This window comes from Temnothorax longispinosus, chromosome 9, assembly GCF_030848805.1.
Source record: "Temnothorax longispinosus isolate EJ_2023e chromosome 9, Tlon_JGU_v1, whole genome shotgun sequence".
Lineage (NCBI taxonomy): Eukaryota > Metazoa > Arthropoda > Insecta > Hymenoptera > Formicidae > Temnothorax > Temnothorax longispinosus.
The window spans coordinates 4,970,282-4,990,503 of NC_092366.1; the positions used below are offsets into that span (position 1 = coordinate 4,970,282).

At 38.1% G+C, this 20,222-nt stretch overlaps 1 protein-coding gene across 5 annotated transcripts in view; it reads left to right on the plus strand.

Annotated features, from left to right (window-relative positions):
- Positions 1-20,222, plus strand: part of Myo61f (Myosin 61F) — a 38,386-nt gene that overhangs the window by 16,761 nt on the left and 1,403 nt on the right. The window contains exons 1-17 of one of the 5 annotated variants that reach the window (XM_071789047.1): positions 10,068-10,268; positions 11,155-11,291; positions 12,164-12,377; positions 13,018-13,133; positions 13,219-13,289; positions 13,414-13,622; positions 13,923-14,105; positions 14,213-14,419; positions 16,424-16,686; positions 17,377-17,546; positions 17,622-17,776; positions 18,024-18,152; positions 18,369-18,522; positions 18,757-18,988; positions 19,124-19,354; positions 19,564-19,723; positions 19,896-20,141. In XM_071789047.1, coding sequence (XP_071645148.1) covers positions 11,287-11,291; positions 12,164-12,377; positions 13,018-13,133; positions 13,219-13,289; positions 13,414-13,622; positions 13,923-14,105; positions 14,213-14,419; positions 16,424-16,686; positions 17,377-17,546; positions 17,622-17,776; positions 18,024-18,152; positions 18,369-18,522; positions 18,757-18,988; positions 19,124-19,354; positions 19,564-19,723; positions 19,896-20,141 — 2,745 coding nt within the window. In that variant the 5' untranslated portion in view covers positions 10,068-10,268; positions 11,155-11,286. Of the gene's footprint in view, positions 1-846; positions 1,189-10,067; positions 10,269-11,154; positions 11,292-12,163; positions 12,378-13,017; positions 13,134-13,218; positions 13,290-13,413; positions 13,623-13,922; positions 14,106-14,212; positions 14,420-16,423; positions 16,687-17,376; positions 17,547-17,621; positions 17,777-18,023; positions 18,153-18,368; positions 18,523-18,756; positions 18,989-19,123; positions 19,355-19,563; positions 19,724-19,895; positions 20,142-20,222 lie in introns of those variants that run through there. The other 4 variants (XM_071789048.1, XM_071789051.1, XM_071789049.1 and 1 more) reach the window with 4 other exon arrangements.

Consider the following 20,222-nt stretch of genomic DNA (forward strand, 5'->3'; position numbering starts at 1 on the left):
GCTTCTTTATGGACTTTGTGCAACCGCTTCAACGATAATTTGTTATGATACTTGGCGGCACGTGCTGGTAGGGCAATAGGCGTTCAATTTGCAATCGATAGCATCGACTCAATTAGACTTACACAGAAGAAGACTCGGGAATATTAGAATACAATACGTACGTATTCGGATATTCTCAGAAGAAATTTAAGACGTCGGTTTTAGATTTTGATTCTTTTAAGAAAAATATGAAAATTTGATATGACGAGTGTATGGGAAAAATCAAATCGAATTTGAATTAAAAAAACCCTGAACAAAATGCGAGATACTTGGCATATAATTTATATCGCGCCATGATCTATGAATAATTTAATTCTGCATAATTTTACCTTTGCATTTCTGCCTTTAATGTAAAAAAATATATCTCGCATATCAATGGATGTACTCTGTTTTTACATATATTTCTATTTTCCGTAAAGTATCAAAAGCATTGTATTATTTACGAATTTATATAGTATAGGTATACATTATTTATATTTCTCATTTGAAAAGGAAAAAAGGCTTAATGACGCAAGGCTGCTCAAGAATTCAAAGTAGTTAAATTGTAAAATTAAAATAAAAAAAAAGCTCCCTTACGTCAGACTTGCAACCGTCACGCTGCGAGAATCCGCTCCAAGACTCACGAAACCCACGGCCCCGCAGGACCCCGCGAGGGGTTCACACAGGGCACCTCGCGTGCGTCATATACACGCACGCACACCAGAAAACGAATTCCTCTCTCCTTCTCGCCGTTAAGTCGTTCAGCCGGCTGGCAGCCTGGCCTTCCTTCCTCTCTACCGCCGCCGCCACCTTGTGCCACCGGGGCACCGAAGAGGAGAGAACCTCTCCTTCAGACCGGCAGTTTCGTGTGTTACACCGTGGCGTGTGCACGGGATACACCACGCGTATATCGCGGCCGACGAGACCGTTATCCAACGACGACGACGACGACGGTTTTCCCGCGGGTACGTCGAACCCGCGTTACACATCGGAAACCGTAACTTGTAGGGCTTGCGAATCGTCGAATTGTGCACCGCGATTCCGGTGCGCGCCCCCGTTCTGATGACGATGACCTGACGACGACGACGATGGATAAACACGCCGCCCGTCTGGACTCGTGAGCCGCCACCGCATACCCGAGAACGAGAGTACTTGAAGCGCGGAACGAAAGTGAGTACGAGCACGTTTTTTGTCGTGGTTCACACAATCCTGGAGCATACAGAAAGACGAGGGAGCACAAACGCGAAACCTTCGCGTCCTCCTGTTTTACTCTTCCTTTTATTTTCCTCTTTCGTTTTACAGTTCACGCGACCGATAATTCGTATTGCGTTAACGATATTTTACGTTAAATTAATTTATATCAATGAGAGTTAATCTATGTCGTACGTGTTAATTTTTATTTTGTTATATGTTATATTATTATTGTGAAACGAAAGAGATATTTTCTAAATTTCTCACTTAAATTTCTTAAATTTAAATGCCCAGGTTTTTTTTACTTAAAATTAAAAAATTAAACTCGGCCGGAAAAGATAATAAATTCTTTATTATATTATTTGCCGGCCACACACAATTCATGTATTGACAATGTTCATCTAATATCGAGAAAAATTCAAAAATTTAAAGGTGGTTCAGACGAATTTCTTTTTCCAAACGTTTTCGCGTGACCCGCAATTTAATGTATCAATTGCAATTTACCATTGGCCTCTAGTGTGAGTCACGAGGAAGAAATCACGACCGCGTCTCGCGCTTTTATTAAAAGAACACACAGATTGTCGCAGATGTTATGAGACGTCACGAATGTGCCTTTATCCTATATACAATATCCACGCGATGCGATTCCGTGGATTCGCCATTTTCAGCAAATTGATCGAATTATTTAAACTTTGCGTCATTTGTCACACATCGCGATACGTTGCTACAAAGTATACTGCCGCGGATGTTATGCTGAGGAAAAACACAATTTTATTTCTTGTTACGATCGAATGTCGTAACAACAAGCAGACAAAACTGATTACATTTCACGATCAGCTAAACTAAAATTCAGCATTAAACTGATTATTTTTAATACTAAAGTGACAGGCGTAACAGTAAGCATAATTTCTTTTTTCTATTATTAATGAATTAAAATATTTTGCTTTTTTTTTAAACTGACTGGAAACATAAGGACTTTGTCGTTGAAATACATCTTAAAAGAATTATCATGCTCTCCGATAATAATTACAGTGATTTAATAATTTAATTAATTAATATAGTATTTAATATTATGATTAATAGTATACCATTTCATTGTAATATTTATTATTAATTTAATATTAAAATCTATTGAAGGTTTCATCGCTCAAATATTTTTTTAGAAAGATGCTAATGTATCTTTTGAAATGTATCTTTTGAAAGACGTTAGCGACTGAATCGTTGTTCGCTTCAAGCAAAGGTTAACGGTTTTTAAACACTTTGATGAAGATGTCATTGGTCTGTCAAGGCCGGTTTTACGTCGTCGCGTTATTGCATTTTAAGTACGACTCGATGCTCGCTCGAATTTATCGCAGGACACTGCCGATTATGATGCCATTCTCAATGCTGTACTCTCATTTTTACTGCGTTATTTTTTACAAGGAATAAAAACTTTCACAAATTGCAAACTTACGATCACTTGTAAAATAATCTTGAATTTTACGCGTCATAAAAAATAACATTTTTTTAATATACGTATCTTTAAATTAATTTATATATCGATGCAGCTTGAAACTGTTACGCAACGACTGGAACGCGCATATTTGACGATATTCCGGATTTTACGCAAGTCGATACTCGTCCGCTAAAGTGGATCGTAAAGCTCTTCGCAATTGACACGGGATTCCGCGTAAACGATAGCCCAGAACCGTTGAATTATCTTCCTGGGAAATGGCGAATCGTCATCAGAGGCAGAGACAAAAGCGAGAATTCGACCGATCCCATTGTTGTCTGGTCGGATCGTACTCGCCCCACGTGCTCGTGGGACCATCGGATCATTTCTTTCAACGCGTGCGCTCGCTGCAAGTACTCGAAAAGGAAGCAGGAGAAAGCGTACCTTCCTTCTTTTTAAGACAAAGGCAGAAATCCGATCCCCGACCGCCGTGAAAGTGACGATTAAACCATTTTAGATGACGGCCGCGTGTCTATGAATAACAATGAACGGGGGAATGAAATATGGACGATCCGCGTAGAGTTATGTTCTCCGCAGAAACGGAGTCGATGCACTTTGTTCTCACCTCCGCTCTCAACGCTGTCTCGGCCGTTTTACATTTACGTTAAGCCAAACATTATACGTTCGGCAGTTCGACGGGACCGCCCCAGGATGCTAATTAACTTTACCTGACCTCATATCTTACGCGAAACGGGGAGAGCCGATACGGGGAGCGCAGACTGTATGACTATAAATCATATAGTGGGTGGGAGACGATAGTAAAAGCAATTACGGATAATTATGGGCAGCAGCCCCGAATAAAATGTAATGCTAATGCTTTCACTTGTATTTGTCGAAATAGAAACTCAAGCAGAAAGCACGAATAAGGGTGTTACAAAGGTTTGAAGCTTTCGCTTCTACAAATGAGAGGTCACGCGACTAGAAAGTACCGCGATAAGGGGTATCATTTTGGACATTACATGTTATCCGTGGCTCGTTAAAATTGCGACATTAGTTGCTTTCCATTTACACTCAAGTGATCTGAGTCACTCAGTTGTGTGAGTATTTTGTACTTAGGTAAGATATGTCATTTTTTGCACTTACCTGGCTTGTTTTGGCGACAAAGCTATCGCATAACAATACAGATTCATAGCCTCACTTTTAATGTGAGTCTATTAGATTCATTAAAGCACACGGTCTCGATTGTGGATAAAAAAAACTCAGTTGAATCTCACTTGCCAGCAAGCAAAAAGAACGTGCATTCAACTGAGTTATGACGTCACAAGTGAGAATTATCTGAGTTATGGTGTAAATGGAAGGCAACTATTAATTGTTACATATTATCTGCGGCTCGTTAAAATTGCGACATTAAAATTAAAACGATAAAAAGAGCAAGAAGAGAAAGAAAGGGAAGAACGATTTCGCTTTCGGTCGCACGTACGCGAGACTAATGGACGAGAATGTTATCGCTGAGTCTACTTAGAGATCGTGTATCGTGTATCATCGCGAAAACTGGCACGCAAGTAATTGTACCGAGACCGAAGAAACGTGGGCAGGACCGAGCGTGTCTGTTTCCCAGAAAGTGCGTACTTAGCGACATGAGAGATCGCAAGAATTCATTGATCGAAAGAGAACCCGAGACGGTCGTGATCGCAGAGGAGAAAAAGAGCGAGTCTTTATGCGTCTCTCCCGCGATCGCGGGCTGATTAGTCGTGATAGAACTGATATATCTTAATTCAGCAGCTCTGCTCTCCTTTGTTCCTCCGTTCAGAGTGAAGTTAGACTGACTATCATTACAATGGGAAAAGTCGCAAAAATTAAAATTGAATCCGCTGACTTTCTTTTTCCTCGAAAAAAATTGATTGTCATAACAATTGACGATATATATTCGGAAGAAAAATTGTAACAATAAATTACAATAATTACATGATTAATTATTTATCACTCTGATAAGAATTATAATAATGAATACAGTAATTTATAAATGTATATATGTATAAAAGACACGATTAAACCATTGTGTAAAGTTAAAATTATAAAAATGGAGTGTGTGAAGGTGAAGTGTGAAAATGGAATGTGTGAAAATTTTTTATTTTTTTAATGCGCTACACACACGGATTGTTAGTACTTATCGTGTACTTTCTAAAGACAATTTTCAACTTTTCACAAATATCCTTTGCTCGTTTCGTTCACCGGAAATTTTTATACTTGCACACACGTAATATAATCACGCTTATCCGCCCTGACATTTCACGGTTGGCGAATCTACGATCGCGCGTTACATAACGATAGAAATCGCACAAAAAATTCGTTACCCGGTCGTGCTACGCGGTCGCCTAAATCAAAACGAGTTTCGAGCGTTCACCTGTGGACCGGGGCGCTTTTTCCACCAGATTATATTAAAGAACGTTGTCAGTTGATAAGCGTCGCGGAATTGAATTTCCGTCCCCCGATATATATATCGGGTCGCATTACGACGACGCGAGATCGGCGACTTTCCGAAATTATTTACGCGTCAGCGATTCCGATCAGCGATTCTTCGGTATTCGACACGCGGGGATCGGGAAGCATGGACGATTCGGCGGGTTCTCGTAACACGGCTGTCTCACTTTCGACGCTGTGCGATCAGATGTCGACGCACGTGCGGAGCAAACTGCGAAGAAATGTTATTAATTATAAGATCCTTGCGAGACTCCGAGACTGAGGTGTAACGATGATCCTAGACACTTAAAATAATTTCTCACAAACGGGTTAATCTGTCGTCCCCATAAAAAAAACCCAACTTTCTGTTGTCCGGCGAAACGACGACGATCCCTGCGAATGAAAAGTGACGCGAAATAACAAAGCGTAGGATTATTTTGCTCGAGCGACGAGCCGAGTAAAAGTCCATTCGTCCAAGTCCAGATGATGCGGGGCTGACTTTTAACGCGCGTTGAGTTCAAAGGAGGAGGCGACGTGAACCGAAAATAGATCGGCGCTTACTTTAAGGCTCGCCGTTAAATCGACTCGCGCGGGGTCTTTCCACCCGTGCACCGTGCTTGGTGTTCCCTTGCCTTCTTTTTATCGTCCCCTCGCTCTCCGCCGCGCCGCGATTCGCTCCCAGTCGGTTTATTATTATACACGTCGTGGATATTCCACCACACTCACTTTCTCTCTCTCTTTCGCCCTGTGTTCCTCTCGTTCCCGTCTTCCGTTTTTCTCCCTCGTCGCGTCTGGACCGCAAGCGGAGCTTATTAAGACTCCGCTACTATACCGCGGACAAACACCTTGAAAGCCCTGAACTTCAGGTCCGGAGAAGATGACCGAGGCTCAAGGTCGATCCGAATCCGAACCGGTTTCTCGAGAAAGATTCGGTGAGGAATACGTAAGATCTCCACACCTCCGCAGTTTAATCCATTAGCCGTCAACAAGAGTAATACACCTGGGAGTCGATAAGACGCGAATAGCAATAACGATATTTGTATTATTTTATCATTTTATATTTTATATCAACGTTTAGTCAGCATCACCATTAGATAAATTTTTTATTAATCGAGCTCTGACTGTGATTTTATTGCTAAATTGCACTCCAACAAAAAATAATTTAAATTCTATGATTACAACTGTATTGAAACTAAGAATTATGAACGTGAATATTACTTAAGAGTTAAAAGCACTTGACTTTCTATAGACAAGACCATCAGTAAGATGTTTTCTAAATACACGTTTCTCTAATCGGTTTCAAATTGCCTCGTCTATCTCATTTACATGACGTTTTCATCCATTAACTCGATTAATATTCGCCGTTACGCTGTAATAAAATAATACTATAAAATAATATTCAAATAATATATTATTTTTAAATATTATTCTTATTATAGAACGTTAATTAATGGTACAAGAACATTGAACAGTTTAAAAAGACGTTGTTCTACATCTCGCAATTAGCTGATCGTTTGATATGACATCGAAATAATGTAGTAATCGAGTAATGGAGTAATGGAGTAAGTCGCCATAGCCAAGGAGACGACTTTGCGTGAAAAAAACCTCTTCGAAGCGAGCCGAATCTTCGTCGCAAGGAGCCAGCTCGCGCTGAAAATAGTACTCGCTACGGGTCCCATAAATTTCAGCCGCTGAGTGCAACCTGCGCGAAGCGAAACTGCCTCAGCGTGAAACTTCTGACGGCACCTCCGGTGAAAAGAACGGGACATGCACAGGAAATGTCCGCGCGGAGTGCGCGCACACATGTGTGCTTCTCTCCATTTTTGTTATATAGATAAGAGCGCTTTTACTATGCAGGTTTCGTGCGATAGCGAAACGTGCCCCGGGAATCGTCGTTGTCCATCGATCGAGAACCGTTAAGGTGATCGTCGCGTCATTAGAGTAGCAGAGTGGAATTTGACAAGAAAAATTCACTATACCAAATCCCAATTCAATGAAAGTGTAACGAAGATTCACAAATTAGCGAAGATCGACGACTCGCTAAACTGAGAGAACGCTCGATCGACAGGCCGAGAGAAATTGACACACACATCCTTAGAAACCTTTCTCGCTGAAAAAACTTTGCGCCGTTCATTGTCTCGCGAACTCTACCTTGGAGAATAACGTACGCCCTCGTTCGTCATATAATTTTACGGACTCGCGCTCATTCCCTATTCAGCCCGCGCGTGTAAAATCCGCAAGAAAACGATGGTCCCGCGCGGTGAAAACCCGCGTCTCTCCTCCGACAAAAGGCTAACCGGTTTCCGGAAATAGGTTGCGTCGTCCTCGACGTATGTTATAAACGAACGGTGCATGCGTGCGCATGTTCGGAGATGCGGACGCAAGAGAATAAGAGGGAGATTTACCCAATCACTCAGATAACGTTGTGACGATAATTGCCGATTAAAAGCTGTCGAGATGACAGAAACGACGTTCGAAGTTATAAAAGAAAAAGAAGAAAAAAGCAGATAAAATCTCAAATTTTACAGAAGTTTTTCATTAATCAACTCGTATCGTTAATCCCTCGAAATGCGAAATGCTAAGTCGATCAAAAAGATTTCACTATGGACGTTTCTCGCCGTCGTGTTTATACCATCCTCGATGGAATTTTTCGACGCAACGTGTATATTCCCGTCGCGTTTATCGCGCTGCAGATTTTCGTCTCGTCGATTTTTTTTTATTCACCGAGCGTCTGATCCGAAGGATCCCCTTTTTTCCCTTGACTCATCGACGCATTACGTCAGCAGCGTCCCCGATTCGGAGCCGCGAGTTGGGTGCAGAGAAAAATGCAGCGAGGCGACTTTCCGTTTCGTGCGATCGTGTTAGCACGGCGCAGGAGCGCGCGCACGATCGATTCCACTCTCCGAGTTAATCAAATAAAGAACATCACGCTAATCGGAAGTTTCCGACGAAATGATCCTTATCGCGCTGAGGAGAAACGGCGGACCTCCGCCGACGATCTGTTTCCGAAAAGACGACTCGTACATTTTATATATGCAGAAGATGCAAAAAATTGCGGCAAGCCGCACATAAATTGGCATTCTTATATCCGGACTGCTTTTTCGACATTGGTACTCTAGACGTGGTTTAAAAACGTGCCTCGTCCGTGTGTCTCTTTCGCGTGACTCATCCCCGCACGAAGGCAAAAAAAAAAAAAAGAAAAATTATAAAATCGAAGCAGCTCGCGGAACGTACGTGACTGGTTTCCGTCTGTATACTCGCTGTTTGTGAACGCAACGTTTTTGATAACGACGAGCCGCGACAATGGTCCTCTTTGTGCGAATCGCGATTGATAATTCCCTCCGCCGCCGCCGTAACACCATGCATGCTCACACGTCGTCGTTGGCCGCGATACGTCGCGACCCGCATTCGCGATACCTCTTCGGCATCCGTCAAGGAAACTTGCTCGCCGAATGCGGGGTTCATGACCGGAGTATCAATGAGTCACATCGATTCCTCGCTTCCACGAAAGATGGACTGTTTCGCGCCGGAGATAAACGTCGTTTGGCTGTCGATCTTGAGGGTCAATAATAACGCAACGCGCCGTCCCTCTTTTTCTCTCCGACTTATAATAGCCTTCTCTTTGTTCGTGAATAGTTGGTCATATGTATTTTAACATCTATTGGATATTTTTGAAATTTTGTTTCGTGCTTAGATCGTACCTATACACTGAGAAAAACATTTTTTAGATCCAAGAAAATATTTCTTTGAATAGTCCTAATAACATATTTACTTAATATAATCACATATTTATTTAGAATTATATATCTTTACTTAAATTAAGTAAAAACATCTAATTCTAAATAAATATGTGTAATATATTAAGTAAATATGTTATTAGGACTATTCAAAGAAATATTTTTTTGGATCTAAAAATTTTTTTCTTAGTGTATAAATAAGTAATAATTAAATGATTCACGCGATCGTAACAGCCTCGTTTAATAAATCATAAAAAAATTAGAAGTGATAATTGAGCAACTCGCTTAGTAAATGCGTTTAGTAAATGCGAAGTGACACTGCAGTTGACATGTCCCGGATACTTTCTCGTTTTGAGAATCGCGATCGATCCGGTTAAAAAATTAATGCAACGATTAATGCAAAAATGCGACGTAAATCCCATATCGCGATAAGAATTGCGGGGAACGTTATGCGATCGCGGGATCTTACACAACGGTATACCGATAGCGAAAAGTCACGAATATTTTTATTACTTTTTGCAGGAATCCGTTATACGTGCATGCCTGGAAAGAACGATTCGAGATTAGATTAGATTAGATACGCGGGACTTTATTGCAGCTTATCAGCGCTCTGTTATCGATTAACGCCGGATTTGCACCGATTAATCTGCAATTGCATTTTGATACTTTACGCAACCGAACAATCTTTGATTCGCGTTAGATACGTGACGTCAATAGCAATAATCTTTCCTCTGCACTTTTAATTTTAATAACCATTAAATTCTATTACACTCATAAAGCTCATCTTGATCAACACGATAGAATTATTGATCGCAGCAGAAATTCAACATTCCCAGCATTTAATATAAAATTTAATTCATTTGTTATACCTTTTAATATAGCAAGCATTTGCGGAAATTATATTTCTAAGATTGCATTGAATTCTGTTTTTTTTTTGTGCAGACAGAATGCTATTTAAACGGAAGATAAAGTCGACGATACATTATCTTCCTGGAAATTTTTAGTTTGGAAACTCGGTGCTGAAAAAAATTTACAGTAAAACTCGATACGAAATCTTTCTTTTATTCTTGATTAAAGTTGTTCGTCCAAGAAACGAAGCATGCCGGTCATTAATGCGTGTAATATGAGTTTACTATGAGCTGCTCCGACAGTAGCCGCGCATTCTTACGCAGGTTTTCCTCGGTACGCTTCGCTGTTCGGCGCCGTTGTTTCGTTCCGCTATCAGTCGTGCGGATAACGAGAGGGGATTGACGTCGCCGACGGGTAATAGACGGGAAGGTGGTGGTCATCGCCGGGTCATTCTTGAGCAACAGTCGCAAGGTGGTTCCTCCGTTCTCCGGTTCCTCTTCGGTCGGCATCTCTCGAAGCAGTGAACGCGCGCCTCTCTTTTCATCGCCGTGTATAACGCGTGAATCGAGTCAAACGTCGAAGTAATATCAATTTTCTTATGTGTGTTTATGTTTAAGTATCGTCGGATACGATGACGGACTGTCTTCTACCTGGTGATTCGCGATCCCTCACGGCTGGCCCCTTGCCACATTGCGCGAACGATTCACGTATCGTTGTAAAAGATATACTATTTCATTGCGCGTGAAATCAGAGGGAAAAAGTGGATTATAGATATGAAATTTATACAATGTGAAATATTTGTTATAAGTAAATCTAATATTTGCGTTACACGGAATTGAAAGGAAAAGGTGTAGATGGCATTGTTGGAAAAAGTAGAGGTGTATTCCGTGAAATTGGAACGAGATATAGACATATAGTGCTTACAAAAGTTTCTTGAATAAATCTCTTGTCTAGTTTTTGTTCGTTCATCGAGCGTAAATTTAATTAGCTTTCTGGAAGTTTTTGCTTCGAAGAAGTAAATTATGGATTTTATCGACGCAGGGAGATAATTAAAGTGACACGTGGACCGTTCCAGAGGATTAAAAATCGCGAAGAAGCGTACCATACCTCTGGAATATTTCGTTATATTACTTCTGTTATCTCCTAGATAAGTGCATTGTGATCGTCATTATATATAAGTTCTTCGAGCAATAACACAACACTCGAGAAATACGATAATGTTTTTTAACAATAAGAGCTTTACTTATTGTTAGAATAGCTTTACTTAGAAAGAAATTTTTTAATTTCTATCTAAGGTCCTATCTATACGGACAGTCCGATCAATGAAATAGATTTTTGTTTCGCCGATTTGTAATCGGACTGTAGCAACCATCTAATCTCTTCCGCTTAGATCCGGCAATATCAGACGTCGCGAATCGGCGAATTCGCGTTTATCTTATCTGACGAATTCGCGTTTATTCTAACCAGGTAGCGAGGACTAGACCGGAGTCGGAATCCGCGATCGCGATTAACAATGCCGAAACGAAGATAACCGAGTCGATTTCGTGTTTCTTTCCCCGCTTGGATATCGCAGGTGCAAGTCAACAGGATCGCGGAAACATGGGGTGAGTGCGTGTGTGTTCGAAATTTCTTCATACTTAGATTTCAAACAAACCGCAAAGTTATTTTGATTTCCCGTGAAGGACGACTTAGAATAAACCTGTTCAATTTCAAATGTTGAATTTAACAATTTGTAGCTTGTCGGAATTACGGCAGCGTCAGACAGAAATTTTATGACACTTTGGAAATTCGTTTGCACTATCGATAGACTATGCATACGATACTTTTGCTCTCTCGACTTTCTCTCGTGTCGCTATATCCCTTTATCCATTCGGTGCATATAGAAATATTTGCCGACCGATCTATCGCCACTCGCTCTATTGTCTACGAGCATTGAATGTTACGGACTTCGATATCTAATCTGAATTCTTATCGTTTGCAAGGCCGCGAGGCGAAATAGAACGGCGACTTTACACGCTACCTGTTAAATAAATTTTTAACGTCACTTCAAAATAGATGAAATAGAGAAAACGAAACCTATCGGAGCTAAATCAAGTCTTTTTAAATTAATGATGTTAATTTTTTAGTGACAGATTATACGATCAAGGTAAATTTCAATGACAAGTGACGTTAGATAAACGATATCTGCTTTTCCAAGTAAATTGGAGTTAAATCTTTTTTAATAAATTTATAATATAAATATATTTAAATGTATACAATGTGACTATGAAATAATTGAATCAATGTATAAATTCAGTTTTATTTTCTTCTTATTGTCTTATTATTGTGTTGTAAAATTTAAAAAATCCTGATTAGACTAATCTTACTAAATTAATGGGCATAAAGTTGCGCATAAAGTTATTGTGAATAATGACACGAAGGCTCGTTACGTATCGAAAGGTGTTTAGAGGTAGCTTATTCTCTTGGATATTTTCAGCGCGGAAACAGTCGACACCGGGGGTGTCTTCAGAAAACCCGGCGCGAGACCGGAAGTCCTCAAGCACGATCGGAAATTGCCCGAGAACATGGAGCGCGGATTGCACGAGCGTGACCGAGTAGGCGTTCAGGACTTCGTCCTACTGGAGGACTTCCGCAGCGAGTCCGCCTTCATCAATAATCTGTGTAAACGATTCAAGGAGGATCTCATTTACGTGAGTCGAAAGCGTAATTAAAAAAGATTCTCAGTTATTTCATATACCTATAATTTGTCAGACAGAAGAGTAGGATATATTTTAACATTTTCTTTTGGTAGTTTTAATTTATTTTTTATGTTTTGTTCGTAATTAATGAGAAATAAATCTTGAGATTTCAAAACTTTGTATAAAAAATTTTTTATTTTACATTTTTGTGACTTTTCCATATAAAATCATATCAAAATGTAGATTTCTCAGCTATGACAATTGATGGCGGACTATTTTATACGCAGCTGAATATATAATAATTTCAGCTTACGTGCCAAGAAGTACACTTGGTTTACTTAACATTAAATATTTACTTAACACATTAATACTACCTATTCTTCCTTACTCTAGTGGTCTCTTTCTCTCTCCATAATTCCCTGAACACGTTTCCTTTTGCACTATCCAATTCATCATCCTATATTCTTTCCAATATTTTTCTCTTATCACTACCTAATTCCATAAATCTCGATCAATCCTTAATCCTTAATCCTTAATCAATTTTTAACACTCCTTCACGTGATTAATACTATCCTTATCTTGTCTACGCAACTAAATAAAAAAAAATTTAGAGTGACACAATGAAAGAAATTTTTTATCTTTAATATCGTAGACGTACATCGGCCAGGTGTTAGTGTCGGTGAATCCTTACAAGAAACTGCCCATCTACACTACGGAGACCATCCTTTACTATCATGGGAGAAACTTTTTCGAGGCACCTCCTCACATGTAAGCATGTCTGCAAGAGAAAGTGCAACAAATTCGGGCTGCCCTGTATAAAACGTCGGTATTTATTAAAAATTTATTTTCACAGTTTTGCTCTCGCGGACACTGCCTATCAATCCTTGTCTAAGGAAAATCGCGATCAATGCATCCTGATTTCGGGTAAGAAATCACGCTTTTATTCGTTTTACATTGACATTCGAATTGTTTATAATTCCTTTCTCTTGCTCCTTTTTATCATCGAGTTTATTTTTCTACATTTTTACATCTTTTCTTCGCGTTTAAGGCGAATCGGGATCCGGAAAAACAGAGGCGTCCAAGAAGATCTTGGAGTTTATCGCGGCTGCTACTGGGCATAAAAAACAAGTGGAAGAGGTGAACGATAAATTGATTGGCAGCAATCCCGTGCTGGAAGCTTTCGGTAACGCAAAGACCAATCGCAATGACAATTCATCTCGCTTTGGCAAATACATGGACGTTCAGTTCAATTTCCAGGTGAAAATTCAATTTAGTAACGAGCTTCTTTTAAAAGCGAGATCAAGAGAAATTGTAGAAAAATTTCGTCAAAATTAAGTTATTAAATAAATTATATTATTATCTGAAAAATAATAATCAAAAATAACTATTACAATAATTCGAGAGAGAGAGAAAAAAAGAGATATATTTACAGGTTATTGATGTAATTACTGTACTTATTGTGTAATGTTATCGATTTCTCTTGATTCGCTTGTTTTTGCAGAAGCATTTCGAGCATTTGATTTAACATTATTGGATAACGCTTTTACGTGTTTTCAGGGAGACCCAGTCGGTGGAAATATCTTAAATTATTTATTGGAGAAGTCTCGAGTGATCCATCAATCGGTTGGCGAGCGGAATTTTCATATTTTTTATCAACTTTTAGCGGGTGCGGATGACGACACGTTGAGAAAACTGTTCTTAAAAAGAAACCTCGATACTTTTTTCTACCTAAGCAACGGGGTAAGCTTATTCGACTTTGATATTAAATTTTTATAATTGAAACCTTCTCGCTTCTTTAAAATTTATTTTCTACAACCTCTTTGTTGACTCGTAAATTGATCTCTTAGACGAAAGGCACAGTGGATACCATCGACGATGCTAATCAATACAAAGAAGTTGTCCGGGCCATGAAGACCATGGAGATGTCTCAGCAGGAGCAGAACGACCTGTTTGCTATAGTCGCGTCAGTGCTGCACATGGGTAACGTGGGTTTCTCGGAGGAGGACGGCGTGGCGACTATTCTGAAACCCGCGTCTGTCGATGCCGTCGCTACGGTAATTATTTCTGAAATAATTTTCAATAATTTTTGTTAGATTTGTGGGTTTGCAGTTCTACGAATCTTTTACTTTTGTATTTGACATCAACGTGATTCACAGTTGTTTGTACTCCCAGCGATCGAATAGATGTATGCACGATTGATTATCTTATATATCTTGGATGGATTTTGTTGATTATTCCAAGATCCGTTAGAAGATTTTTTAGCAAATTAGTTTCAATGATGCTGACTTTTAATTGGAGTTCTTGCACTACAAGAAAGTTCTTCGGCTTTATCCTCTTAAGTTTTATCCTGACAACAAGTTGAAGTTTCAGTTCTTCTTCTTGACAGATACAAAACTTCTGCTTGACAAGCTGTCAAAGGAGCTTTGTTTCATCAAACTCGATGTCTTCTGATTATGATTTTTTTTCTCCGTCATTTGTATCCAGCAGTAGTATCCCACAAAATAACATTTAAGTATCCTTGAGTCGAATTTTCCTAGAGTAAGTTCCTTAGGCACTTTCAGAGATATGCGATACAACCAAATACTCTCAAATTTCCAATATTTGGAGTTTCGTTGTTCCACAGGGCTGTAAAAATTTTCCCTTTTAAAGATGACGTGGAACTCCGATTTGTTAAAAAGATGTCAGTCTGGTGCAGACACCCCGCAACAAAACGGAGTTGTTGAAAGAATAAATCGTACAATTCTGGAAAAAGCACGATGCATGCTTCAAACTTGGAAAAGTTTTCTGACGGCGGAAAACTCGGTCAGAAAACTTTTCCAAGTTTGAAGCATGCATCGTGCTTTTTCCAGAATTGTACGATTTATTCTTTCAACAACTCCGTTTTGTTACGGGGTGTCTGCACCAGACTGACATCTTTTTAACAAATCGAAGTTCCACGTCATCTTTAAAAGGAAAAATTCTTACAGCCCTGTGGAACAACGAAACTCCAAATATTGGAAATTTGAGAGTATTTGGTTGTATCGCATATCTCTGAAAGTGCCTAAGGAACTTACGTTTCTGATCTCTCTTCAAGTTTTCCATGAGCTGCAATTTTTTATTGCTCCCTGTGCCGCTAAATCTTCGTACATTTCACTCATCTCTGAGTATGGTCGTTTTACACAGCTCGGCAGGACTATTTCTTTTAATTAAACTTTAACTTTTAGCGAAATCTGCGCCCATAAATCTATTTGTGGGTTTGCAGATCTAGCCTTTAATGTTTAATAAATAAAAGTACTTTAGTTTTCTTTTTCTTCTTCCAACCCCTGGATTTCCGGCTCAATGTAAAGCCAAATATACGTACCACGCTTTAAAGAGAGAGAAAGAGATCTAAATGGGGTTTGAAAACGCCTTCTTTTGCACAAGATGTTTTCTTTTAACCTTATTCTCGCCTTTAACCGGAAAATCCTCCTCTTAAGCAAGGGTATATTTGCTTTTGAACCAGCTCTTCTCGTTAATCAGGAACGCCTGTTCTTAAACGAGGAAAAGGTGGAATAAAGGCCGAGCAGGGATCGAACTTAGGATCTTTTAGTTAATAATCACTCGCGCTAGCGCAGAGCCACGTGTCGTCCCAACAAACGCTTTATTGAATGACTCGTGACTCTGAGGAAGTGCACCACGTGGTCCTTAAATACAAGAGTAAAAGAGAGTTAAACTGCATCTACACAGATGAAGTTAGAATAGACTGCTTCCCTTTACTGAGAAGGCAAGCTAAGCTAGAACCAAAAATTTGAATATTGGACCAGCGTTTCATACAAAATAAAAAAAATATTATATTGTATAACTTCTTCATTTATATAACTTCTTTGTTTTACATTCTATGTATATCTTAAATTGATATCTTTATTCAAGGAGTGAAATTTTTTTACGCGCAAGCCCTTTATATTTTTTCACATCATTATTTCATTACGTAATTATTTCTCTGTTTCAAATTTATTTCGTTATATGCGCATAATTTTTTTTTGTAAATTTAGTACTTGCAAATTGTTCGATGTCACATTTCTTGAATCGTGATTGAATAGCTGCTAGGATGCGACGTGAAGCGACTGGCAAAGGCGTTTACTCATCGCACCATAGATGCTCACGGTGACGTGGTGGTTTCACCCTTGAATAGGGAATTGGCTATTTATGCGAGAGACGCGCTGGCGAAGGCCGTGTACGACAGATTATTCACCTGGCTCGTGACTAGACTCAACAAGTCTCTCCAGCCCCAGACCAATCCTCGGCGCAAAATGGTCATGGGCATTTTGGACATTTATGGTTTTGAAATCTTTCAGAAAAATAGGTAACTGTCGAATAACAATTACGTACGGTTAAAGATTTTACAATGAAAATATTATGAGTGCCATAAATAATAATTTTAGAAAAATGTACTTTTTCAAGTTTCTACATTTTATTTTACATTTTTATTATCCCTGGTGGAAAAATGTCTCAGAATTTTTCATATTATTAATTGAAATTTCTATGAAAATTTTAAGACTTTCTCAGAATTTTAAGATTTTCTCTTTTTTATACGAATTGGAACATTTTTCAGAAAAACTCAGATAAAATAATAATGAAATATTTCATATTTTTCCCACCAACACATCTTTGTAGAAATCTGAATAAATATGAGAAAATCCGGGCAATTTATTAGAAATTTTCATATATACAGATGCTGAAATATTCCGAAAATCCTCATCCAACCATTTCTGAAAGTATCTGAGAAATTTGACATTCTTTTTTCAGAATTTGTCATAAATTTTAAATATGAGAAATTCTTAGAAAATTTCTGAGAAAATATGAGAAATTTTTTCTCTAGGGATTTCTTATATATTTCTTTATTTTCTATTCTATATCTTAAATTAATATTTTTATTCGAAGAGTGGAATTTTTTGACGAAAATTAATTATTACTTGTATAATGTAAATACGGCGACATCAATATATTCAGTTATCAGTTAACGGTAATTCTCTCTTTCGTTACTTCAATATAGCTTCGAGCAGTTCTGCATTAACTTTTGCAACGAGAAATTACAACAGTTATTCATCCAACTGACATTAAAGTCAGAGCAGGAGGAATATCTGCGCGAAGGGATAACTTGGGAGAACATAGAATATTTTAATAATAAGATCATCTGTGACCTGATTGAAGAGAAGTATAAAGGTTAATTTTTAAAAAAATTCCGCCAATTCACATTCGCGATTACACATTGTCATTAATTAACCGTTAATGCGGCAGGAATAATATCATTAATGGACGAAGAGTGTTTGCGACCTGGAGAACCGACGGACATGAGCTTCCTGGAGAAGTTGAACGTAAATCTGAACAACCATCCTCACTACATCAGTCATAAAAAGGCTGATATACAAACGCAGAAGATTATGGGACGAGACGTAAGAATTTTATACTAAATATTAAATTGAATTATGAATATTAATGTCTCGAAATACTGGAGAGAGAGAACTAAATTATTATTCGATTATTTTAATTATTTTATTTTATTTATTTGAATTTGTTCGATTATTATATAAATATATTATCTGCTAACCAATTTTTATTATTTATTGTAGCTATTAATATGACAATTATTTGTGAGATTTGTGCAAAATTGAGAATGTAAAAATAATCTTGATATTTCAGGAGTTCAGATTGGTGCATTACGCCGGTGACGTTACATACAACGTACGCGGATTCCTCGAGAAAAATAATGATTTACTATTTCGAGATTTACGTGAAATTATGTCGCATACAACGAATTCCATCACAAAGGTAAAAATTTAATTTTTCCGTAAGAAAAAAGTAAAAATTTGTTTTTTAATTAAAGAATGACAGTTTTAAAGTTCTCAATTTCGAAAATTAAAACGAAAGTACTTTCTTCTAATTTCTCTCGTATACTTTTCGCGGAATTTTCTTGCAACTTTGGTTTGGTTTCGAATATTTTCTACGTATTTTCTTGTAACTTTTGCAATTTCTTGTTGCTTATAGAGTGTATTCGATGTGAAAGATTTAACCAGTAAGAAGCGCCCGGAAACAGCCATAACTCAGTTTAAAAATAGTTTAAATAATCTGGTTGAGATTCTCATGGGTAAAGAACCGTCTTACATTCGTTGCATCAAACCTAATGATTTTAAGATGGCCAGTAAGTAGATCTAAATTAAGTAAGATAAAATTAAAATAATGCAGTAATGCCCAACGCGGTGTACTTAATTAGGACACGTTAAAATAATTCAATTCATCAAATATGTATAAATATAAAAATAAGAATATTTCATTTCTATGTACACCAAGTTCGTCTACTAATAAAAACGAAAAAAAGGCGTAAAAAAAAATCAAAAACTTATCGATATGAAATTTATTGAACTTTCGATTTCAGATCAATTCAACGAAAAGATCGTGTTGCATCAAGTGAAGTATTTGGGCCTGATGGAGAATCTGCGAGTGAGACGCGCCGGTTTCGCATATCGAAGACCGTATGAGCAATTCTTGGAGCGTTACAAGTGCCTCTGCTCGGAAACCTGGCCGAATTACCACGGCTCGGCCAAGGAAGGCGTGCAAACGCTCGTGTGTCACCTCGGCTACGAGCGCGACGAGTACAGGATGGGAAAGTAAGACCGCGATCATCATTAAGCATCGTCGTAAATTATAACTTATATATTTTGCAAAAGCAAATCAATCAAATCTTGGAAATAACGACGACTTAAAAATAATAATTACGCTTGTTAAATTTGTTATCGTTACAGTACAAAATTATTCATCCGATTTCCTAAAACGTTATTCAATACGGAGGACGCGTTCCAAATAAAGAAGCACGAAGTAGCTGCCATTATCCAAAGCAAATGGAAGGGTATATTAATGAGGAGAAAATATTTAGAAATGCGAAAATCAGCGATTGTTTTTCAAAAATACATTCGCAGGTGGCTCGCGAAACGCGCAGCCAAAAAACGACGGCAGGCGGTTGTCACTATCCGCAGGTATATCTCTTATTTAACTTGTTCTTTCTTTCTATTAAATGAAACATATCTATAAATTTTGTATTTAATATATATTTTACATATACTTTATTATGTATTTTATCATATATATTATAAGTATATCTCTTTTATATTCTACATATACATATGTTTTTGATTTTTTTTTTAAGTTTATATATTTATATATTTATTATGCTAAATTGATGCAGATTTATCGAAGGCTTTATCACACGGGATGGACCGCCTACAGAGATTAACAAGGCATTTATTGAATTGGCGAAATCGCAATGGCTCATCAGACTTTCGAAGGCGTTGCCACCGGGTGTCTTAAATAAATACTGGCCGCCATGTCCATATTCTTGTCGAGAGGTACGAAATAGGAATAAGAAATAGCTCGGCTCTCTGCGTAAAAAATTCTCAGCAAAATAGAAAATACGTTGCCCGTATAGTTGTATAATTTATACGTATACATTGCTCTATAATCAATTTTTCATTTTCCGTTGCATAATAAACGATATAGTAAATATATGTAATTGCACAGGCATCAGAGCATTTGCGCGTAATGCATATGCTATGGAAAGCCCGTTGTTATCGAAAGGCGTTAAGCAAGGAGGACAAAGACCATTTTGAGTTAAAGATTCTTGCCGAGTCTTTGTTCAAGAATAAGAAGAAATCTTACGCAAAGAGTGTAGGTCCGAGATTTGTAACCGATCGTCTCGGTGAGGAGTACAAAGCACTGCGACAGAGCTTTACGAATAACATTCTGACATCCGGAGAAAACATAAAGGTAAAGATAAATTCGCGATAAGTCATTGCAATACTAATTTTTTTTCTTTCATGCTATATGTATTTACAATGAATTCTATAA